The 8996-nt window shown below is 63.1% G+C and overlaps 1 protein-coding gene and 1 long non-coding RNA gene across 2 annotated transcripts in view; both read right to left on the bottom strand.

Annotated features, from left to right (window-relative positions):
- The window catches only part of LOC125618997, an 18731-nt gene extending 18090 nt beyond the window's left edge, over positions 1-641 (bottom strand). Inside the window, exon 1 of the long non-coding RNA XR_007350462.1 lies at positions 499-641. This is a non-coding gene — a long non-coding RNA (uncharacterized LOC125618997). The remainder of the gene's footprint in view (positions 1-498) is intronic.
- A 1453-nt stretch (positions 642-2094) lies between these two features.
- On the bottom strand, positions 2095-8138 carry Src (SRC proto-oncogene, non-receptor tyrosine kinase). The gene is made up of 6 exons (XM_015480861.2): positions 7983-8138; positions 6429-6608; positions 5448-5524; positions 4620-4773; positions 4370-4501; positions 2095-4149 (listed from the first exon to the last, which is right to left on the bottom strand). The coding sequence occupies exons 1-6, from the start codon at positions 7984-7986 to the stop codon at positions 3941-3943; spliced, it is 756 nt and encodes a 251-aa protein (XP_015336347.1). The 5' UTR covers positions 7987-8138; the 3' UTR covers positions 2095-3940.
- Positions 8139-8996: the final 858 nt, after the last annotated feature.

The raw sequence follows: 8996 nt of genomic DNA on the forward strand, positions 1-8996 counted from the left end.
AGCCGAGAGAGGAGCAGAAGACCAGGCGGGCTGGGGGGGGGGGGGAGTGAAGGGCCACAGCAGAGCCCCAGCCCCCAAGGCCTGCGCCCAGCACCAGAGGGGAATAGCGCTGCCTCTGCAGAGGGCACAGGAGTTTAGGGACTCGGGTGGGCTGCAGGCGGGACGCCTGGGGGTGCTGCAGGGAAGCCCTCCTGGAGGCAACCCTGAGGCGGAGGCTACATTGAGACGGAGGCTGCAGGGAGCATGGGCCATGAGAAGTAGAACCCCCTAGGACCCCCAGGGATAGGGAAAAGCAGGTGGGCGCCTGCACGCACACACACACCCACACACGTGGACGCCGTAGGAGAGGGGGAGGGAGAGACAGGGAGACAGACCCTCTGGCTCAGGAATTCAGCCACATCAGCGTGCGCACACACACCCGCCCCAACCTGGACAATGGGGAAAGAAATGGGCATTCAAAAAGACCACAGCAAGAGGAAGGCAGAGGCTGACACTCACACGTGGACACTGGTCCAGGATCCAGGAGACATGCTGCTGGGGCAGAGTCCCAGCTCGGGGTGGAAACCCAGGAGAGGAGAGGGTTGGGGACAGCAAGAACCAGGATGCACCCACCGGGGTCAGAGAGCTCAGCCTCCGCCAGGTCCCTGATCTCTTTCCCTCCTGTCCCCACCCTTCCTGTCCCAGCCAGCCTCTGTCCAAGCCTTCTTCTCCCCCCTGCAAACCACAGCTTTCTGGAACCCATGAGAGAAAAACAGGAAAGGAAGACAGATGAGAGGAAATGCAGGCCATGCGAGTGTGCGTGTGTGCCTGAGTGTGCACAGGCAGATGCACCCCGTGCAAGGTCTGGGCCAGAGAATTTCGTAAGGGGGGATGCAGGGAGGGAGGAGAAAGCCAGGGCAGCCAGGAGAAGCTCAGACGGGAGACCGGAGAGGCCCGCTCTGGGGCCCAGGAGCGCGCCCACCACCCTCCAGGCAGGAGGGCGCGTCGGCCATCGTGGTTGGACGGTGAGTCTTTCCTCCTCTGACAAAAGGGACACAGATTATTTTTGTCATGGAGGAAAATATATTTTATTTTCTCAAAAGAACTGCATGTAGAATAATAGCAAAAACTCACTGAAGGCAGAAGGGGAGGCGGGGAGCACAGGTCCAGGTCCCGACCCTCAAGTGGTGGGAAACGGGACAGGGCTGAAGGAAGAGCTGAGGGGCCAGAGGCGGTGGCCCTGGTGGCCACAGCAGGGTGGACATCACTTGCCTTCCCCTCTCTGTGCCTTGTCGGTGATGCCCGGGCACATGGGTCACACCTCCTGACTTCACAGAGGACACACATCACAGACCCCTACCCATGCCCCACCCCTGCCCCCCGCAAGCCCATGGGGTCTCCAGGGGTCCATTCTGACCTGGACCCAATGGCATTTGTTCGTGAAATTAACCCTGAACTGAGCAGTATCCAGTGTTCACCAGCTCTGGGGGTGGAAACCCAGGAGAGGAGAGGGTTGGGGACAGCAAGAACCAGAATGCACCCACCGTGGTCAGAGAGCTCAGCCTGCTCCAACTCTAGGGCCACAGGGGCCTCGCCCACACAGGCGACGTCTGATGTAAGACGAGGGTCCTTCCATGGGCGGTGGCAGATCACCTCCGCAGGATGGACTCTGGGGGTCTTCGAACTTCCTTCAGGGCCAGTGCTCGGGTCCGTCGCAGACCACCCCCCACCCGGCACCCCCAGGGACACAGGAACCCGGCACAGCCCCGTCTCAGGATCGCCACCTACACAGCAGCACCCACTCCACTTGGGCCTGGCAGCCCCCGCGGCCCCACCCAGTCCCCAGAGTCTGCTGCCACCACCGCCAGGCATCCAAGTCCAGAACCTCCCAGTCTTTGGGGTCCTGGGCTTGGCCTGGCGCTTCTCCCAGTGTGACTCCCCAACACAGGTGCGGACTGCACACACAGCCCCCGCGGCCATCCCCATCAGATCCTGTCCCTGTGGCCTACTGCCCTCCAGCCACCAGCATTACTGGGACAAAGGCCCCTCTGACTGCAGCTGCCCCCACCCACTCTCTGCACACAGTAGATGTTCAATAAACCCGCAGCCACGTTCTGAGGTCTCTTTGTGTTTAATCAGACAATATGCAAAGTATTTACAACCAATTCTAGATCCCCCCGCCCCCCCCAAGCCTGGGCCATGGAATGTGGAACCCCCAGGCCCTGCCCAGAGCCAGGGGTCCCCGAGGCCTCTGCATAGTCATCTGAAATCTACAAAACACTGTTTAAAAAAAATAGGACAGTATGAGGACGCCTTATACCAAGGGCCTTGGGCAGCCGGAGGAGTGATGGGGAGCGCAGGGGTGGGCGGGCCCAGGTTGGACTGGGACGCACAGGAAGAGACCTGGGAGATGGACATGTGTAGAAGGAAAAGTCGGAATTTCCTAGGCAGGTGCCTCCTTCCCCCCTGCCAGGGCCTGGCTGGCTCAAGAGCCCCTGGCAGCGGGGACGTTATTGCTGTGATGGGGACAGTGGGTGGAATGGACCACGTGTCGGGGGACAGAGAGGGGGCATTTTTTACATGTTAAATATGGACACACATGGAGACACACACACGTGCACACACACATACACAGGGGCCCTTGGCAAGATGCCACAAATCGTCAGCTGCCCACTTTACAGATGGGCACACTGAGGCTGGAAGAGAAGCCACCACATACCCTGAACAGCAGAGCCAGGGCCCCAAGTCTCCCAACGGGCTCACCACAGGTGCCCTGCCACAGGGGTGGACAGGGCTGAGCAGCCGCAGAGACCGCGGCCACGCGAGGGGCAGACTCCGCAGCTCAGAGCAGCAGCAGGTGCCCGAGGTCACACAGCCCCTCGGGGCCCGCCCTCTCCGACCCCGGCCAAGGCACTCCTCGCCCTACTCGAGAGTTCAGGGTGCCAGCTTGGGAGGAGAGCGGGTACCATGTTGAAATGTTCAGGACAAACTGGGAAGGAGGCCCGGGGTTCCCTCCGGAGGCCAGCCCAGAGCCTCAGCCTTAGCTCTCCCTTGCCTCTGGAACCCAGGAGCAATGCCCTGTCATGGCTGGTGGCTCCAGGAACCCAGACCACCTGTGGGCTGACGGAAGCCCCCACACCTTCCCCTGCGGCCGCTCTTTCCCTCCCAGCTCAGCCTGGCCTCCGCCTCCGTTCTCCTCACCCCCAGACAGGCCTTTGCCATCTCTAACCCGTCCTGGCCCCTTGTCCCCTGGGCTGCTCTAGTCTGACCCTAATGCCTCTGAGGACAATTCTCGGTTCCTGAGGAAGACAGAGGGAGCACCAGGTACCATCCCTCAAGTGCTCTGGCATCTGGGGCAAGTCACATCCTCTCGGACTCTGCTTTCCCACAGGTAAGATGGGAGAAGGGAACTGAAGATCTGCAAGGGCCCCTGGGGTGGACGGGGCAGGGCTGGGTCACGCTGGGCTGGAGCAGGGGGCCCTGGGCCAGCAACCTCCACCCACGTTTCAGAAAGAGATGGCGAGGGGCGGGCGGCGGGAGGCTGAGGGCCGGGGCCACCGCTCCTCTTTGGAAAGGCTCTTTGGCCAGCTGTGGGGACGGGCCGGGGGCCTCAGTGGAGGGACAGAACCAGGTGAGCGGGCAGGTTGAGGCTGGAAAGACGGCGCCCCAGCCCCAACCCTTCTCCCCTGCGTCTCCTCCAGGGACGGGCAGAGGAGGGAAAGTGGAGAGGAGGCGGGTGGCCAGGGCAGGCCCTGGGACAGTCACTGTGCCGGCTCTGGGCCCGTCCTCACGGGCGCACCACATGTCCCAAAGCCCTTCCATGGCCCCAGAGACAGAGCAGCCTTGACCCTGGCCGTCAGCCCCACAGGAGGAGCAGCAGTGGGCGGCAGAGGAGGCCAGGCCCCGCACGCACGGGCTGCCGCCCAGGGCTGGAGCCGAGAACAGTCTGGCCCGCCTGCTCCTATAGGTTCTCCCCGGGCTGGTACTGGGGCTCCGTGGACGTGAAGTAGTCCTCCAGGAAGGCCTGCAGGTACTCAAAGGTGGGCCGCTCCTCGGGCTCCTTCCGCCAGCACTGGCACATGAGGTCGTGCAGGGACTCGGGACACTCGGGCGGGCAGGGCATCCGGTAGCCCCGCTCGACTTGATCCAGCACCTCGCGATTCACCATCCCTGGGGGCAGAGGGGGCGTGAGGAGCCTGGCTCCAGGCAGGAAGTGGGGCAGGAGAAGATGATGGGGACAGGAGAGCTCCGCCCAGGCCCTGAGAGAACCTCAGGCCAGCTGCTCACTTTTTGTTACACACTGGGGAAGCCGCTGGGAGGGAGTGGGGCTGCCCGAGGCCACCAGAGTCCAGGGATCCAGGGACCAATGGGGTCTATGGACGCTTCTCACCAGGGTAGGGCACTCGTCCCTTTGTCGTGAGCTCCGTCAGCAAGATTCCAAAGGACCACACATCTGACTTGATGGTGAACCGGCCGTAGAGGGCGGCTTCTGGAGCCGTCCACTTGATGGGGAATTTGGCCCCTGTGGGCGGGAGAAGGTCAGGGAGCTGCAGCGAGCACTCTGCCCCCAAGGCCCCCTTCTCATCTCCGCTTGGCAGATGAGGAGACCGAGGCTCAGAGGCGGAGTGTGGCCTGCTCACCTTGCCGGGCCGTGTACTCGTTGTCCTCGATGAGCCGGGCCAGCCCGAAGTCGGCCACCTTGCACACCAGGTTCTCCCCGACCAGGATGTTAGCGGCGCGGAGGTCCCGGTGCACGTAGTTCATCCGCTCCACGTATGCCATGCCCGAGGCGATCTGCAGGCAGAGCCGAGCTGGCTCAGCAGCCACCTCAGCCCTCCCAGGGTCCCCGCACACGTCCAGGATGCGGCCATCCCAGGGGGGAGCCCCCTCCCTGCCCTCCCCACAAAGGCTGCAAGAACCGCTGCTGCTGTAAAATGCAGGACCGGAGCTAGCAGGGGGAGGGGCTCCAGGCAAAGGGGCCATCATGACAGAGGCAGCTGGGCAGTGGGGTGACCAGGAATACAGCCCCAGCTGGCCCGCAGACACAGACGCAGGCCAGCTCCTGCCTGCTCTCCAAGGTGCCTCTCTGAGCTTCAGCCTGCCTCAAGTGGGAACAACAGCTAATCTCATTCTCCTGATTCTGATCAGGAGCAATTGAAAAAGTGGCTGTGGGCTCCACCCACAGCAAGCAGTAATGCACGTTTGTTGAGTGACTAAATGACCGCAACAGAGAAGAAAACTGAGGTCTCATGGTCAGTCAGTGGTTCCTGATGCCCAGGTAAGGTTCTCTGTCTAGAACCACCACTTGCTGCACCTGTGGGTGGTTCCAGCAAAGTGGGGAGAGGAAAGTGTGCAGCACTCCAGGCAGGCCTCCCAGAGGGGGCGCTCAGGAGGCTGCAGTGGCCGTGGCAGGTCTGGGAGCTGGAAGGTAGGGCCCCGGCTGTGGGAGGCGGGATCGGCCAACTCACCTGAGCGGCCATGTCCACCAGCTGTGGCAGGCGCAGGTACTTGCCCGTCTCCCCCTTGAGGAAGTCCAGCAAACTCCCTGAACAGAGAGACAAGCTGTAGCCCTGGGCTCCCGCCCTGCACCAAGAAGCTGCGATTCCCAGGCCCTGTCCCCGGGCTGCTGGCCTTGCTGTGACCAGCACAGCAGGTGCTGCATGGCCCTGTTTCTGGGTAAGTGTCACTCCACGCCTGTCACTCAGAAAGCAAGCAGGACAGGCAGGGAGGCCCCGCCCACTGCAGGTGGGAAGACTGCACAGTGGGACCTGCCTGGTGATAAGAAAGGGTGCACAGTAGGGCGACTCTCTGAGGTCAAGGGGACTCGTGTGAAGTTCCTCAGTCCACACAAGCCCACCACAGCAGAAAGCAGACAGTGGTCACCTGGACTTAGGGCCCGAGGGCATCATCTGCCAAAGGGGAATGGGAACTTTGGGGTGATGGAGACGCTCAGGCTGTGGAAAGGGGCGTAGAGAATCCCTGTGAAACTGCACTGGCCGGGTGCCTGTAATCCCAGCTACTCAGGAGGCTGAGGCAGGAGGATCGCAAGCTCGAGGCCAGCCTCAGCAACGTAGTGAGACCCTGTCTCAAAATAGCATTTTTCAAAGAAAGGGGGGCTAAGAGTGTGGTTCAGCGGCAGAGTGCCTGCATGGGCGAGGCCTGGTTTCAACCCCAGGACCAACAACAGCAGCAAAGTGGCCGAGTTCAAGCCAGGGACTTGCCTGGGCCTGGGTCAGCTGGGGGCAAGGAGCTCTCTTTTAGCCCAAGGACAGCAAACAGCCTTAGAACACCAGCGAACGACGCGTGGCGCTAAATCACCCAAACGCACCGAGAAGGGAGAGGGCCATCTGGGGACCTTCCCCTGACAGGGGGACTTGGGTCTGTGCCTTCACCTGTGCAGAGGCCCCTCAAGTGGGGGAGGCAGCTCCCCTGCGCCGCCCGCGGCTCACCCTTGCTCATGTACTCGGTGACGATGTAGATGGGCTCCTCGGACACCACGGCGTACAGCTGCACCAGCTTCTCGTGCCGCAGCTTCTTCATGACCTGGGCCTCCTGCAGGAAGGCCTCTGGGGACATGGTGCCCGGCTTCAGGGTCTTGATGGCCACCCTGGTGGTGCCGTTCCAGGTTCCTGTCGGGGAGGGACACGGGCTGCCTCAGCGGAGGCCCCAGTCGGGTGACATGGGAACGGGATCTGCCTGCCGGGCGCCTGTCCCAGCTCCGGCCTCCCCGCTGTGTGGCAGGCCAGCGCCTTCCGAGCCTCAGTGTTCCCACGTATGAAATGGGCACGAGGACCTAGAGCGCCCCGCAGGGCCAGTACGAGGAAGAAAGGACTCTGGCACCCGTCCAAGTAAGAGCAGCTGTCGCCGGGGATCTGGCCACCTGGCTGCTCATCTGTGGTCAGCTGAGGGCTGAGGGGGAGTGCTCCAGGGCTCCAGTGGGGTTCTTGCCCCGTGGGGCTTGAGGCTACTTGATAAGTGGCTTTGGCCCATTCTGTCACCAGGCTGGATCCCAGTGGGCACAGGCCACCTGTGAGCGGCTCACAGCATTTCCTGCGTCTACCTGGAGCACCAGGGAGGAGGGGGAGTCTCCCCACAGACACCACATCGCAGGCTGGGACAGTTTCCCTGTCACCGAGGAGGATGGGGGACCCAGGGCTTCCTCAACTGCTCCTCGTGGGTCTGAGCCAGGGAGCAGCTTCCCTTCGCGCTCCTGCAGCTCACGGCCTCCCCTCCCTGGACCTGGCCTCCAGCCTCCAGGCCTCTGAAAGGGGCCTCTGCTGCCTCCAGCCACCCTTGGAAGGGAGGAGAGCAGAGAGAGAGGGACCAAGTGATGTCCTGTCAGCCTGGCGAGACCACCTGACAGGGGCCTGAAGCCACAGGCCAGGAGACCTGGCCCAGCCCCGCCTCTGCGCTCCTGGGTGCAGATGCCGGTGGGCAGGAGAGGGGCCTGGTCTCCTCGGGCTTCGTGGGGCTCATCTCAAGGACGATCTTGCCGCGTCTCCAGGTTAGACACCAGGTTAGACAGGAAATTGCTAACAGCCCAGAACATGCCAAGCCCTCGGCTTCCCGGCCCTCCCGTGGCCAGCGGGACTTTCTCTTCGCATGGCCGAGAGCTAACGTGCGGCCAGGCCAGGGCCGGAGTTCCCACACTGCCCCTGCGATGGGTCCAGAAACACTGAGGCTCAGAGTGAGACCACCCAACCCAGACACAAGGGGGTCTCCGGGGAGGACCAGCGTCCAGCCCTGAGCAGCTCTTGGTAGACAGGCGCCCGGGTCTTTAGAGGGTGGGCCGCAGGGAGTCTGCCCTGGCCAGCTCATGTGGAGCCCAGCACTCAGGGCTGCACCCCAGCTGGGTGATGTCCACCACGGGCAGAGGTCCATGTGGTTCAGAGGCCACTGAAGAAAAGGGAACCTAGGGCAGCCACACAGAATGGACACCTGCCTGGTCCCCGGGGCGACCCTCCCCCGGGGGCCTTGCTCTCCACGCACGCAGCTCTCCTTACCCATCCACACCTCCCCGAAGCAGCCCTGGCCCAGCTTGACCTCCAGCCGCAGCGACTCCCGGGGGATCTCCCAGGCGTCCTTGGCCAAGCCCTGGGTCTGCGGCTTGGACGTGGGGCACACCGTGGTGAGGCGGTGGCACAGGCCGTCTGCATGTTCTGAAGACAGAGAGAGTGGAGCTCAGGTGTGTCTCCCTGGGGCCTCCGGGTCCCCAGTGTATGTGGCCTTACTCATCACATGCACAGAGGGCAGGGGACATGCAAAATGCCCTTGGAGAGAGGACCCACGGTTGTACACGCCCAGCCTGCGCGCCACGGTGCCCTACACCTGCTCGCGGGCACTCCTTCACTTACGCACCAGAGGTGAGGGTGCCGGGGACCCAGAGGGGAAGAGTGTGGGGAACCTGCCTGCAGCTCGAGGCCTGGAGGGACCAGGGCCCTTGGTCCCCACCCAGTACCACCAAGGGGACGGGAGCGCTGTGCTGTGGGCGAGGAGGCAGGTGAGCTGTGCACAGACCCCAGGGGAGGTGGCTATGGCCGGATCCTCAGCAGGACCAGGTGGGCATCCCCCAGAGGGCTGGAGCAGCCACTCAGAGCCCACAACTGCAGGTGGAGGCCGGGAGACCCTGCGCACCTGCTGTCACTATTCTAAGACCACAAGGTAGCGCCCCAGGGGCTGATCGAGAGAACAGCGTCCCCTACAGCAGTGGCTCCTAGAGGAATGTGGGAGGCCCAGGCCCTAGAGGAGGAGGCTCAAGGTGGGCAGCGGATCGTCCCACACAGGGTCACCCCACACACAGTCTCCATCATCCAGATGGGTGGCCATGGGACAGCCTGACTCCTGCTCTCTCTGCGCTCTCCCCTCCCTCCTGCTGCCATCAATGTGGCAGCCCCCTCTCCCTCCCCCAGTAACCGGTTCAGACCGGTCCTAGAGCTGCAGAGCTCAGATCTACACCAGCCTCACTCAGGCAGCCCCCTCCTCACCGGGCAGCTGCAGTGGGGGGGAGGGGGAGGGGG

This window comes from Marmota marmota, unplaced genomic scaffold (assembly GCF_001458135.2).
Source record: "Marmota marmota marmota unplaced genomic scaffold, marMar, whole genome shotgun sequence".
Lineage (NCBI taxonomy): Eukaryota > Metazoa > Chordata > Mammalia > Rodentia > Sciuridae > Marmota > Marmota marmota.

Coding starts and splice junctions, on each gene's coding strand:
- Src (XM_015480861.2), bottom strand. Junction 5,525..6,428: donor CACCGAGTACATGAGCAAGG/GTGAGCCGCGGG, acceptor CTCTCTGTTCAG/GGAGTTTGCTGGACTTCCTC. Junction 4,502..4,619: donor CGAGTACACGGCCCGGCAAG/GTGAGCAGGCCA, acceptor TCCCGCCCACAG/GGGCCAAATTCCCCATCAAG.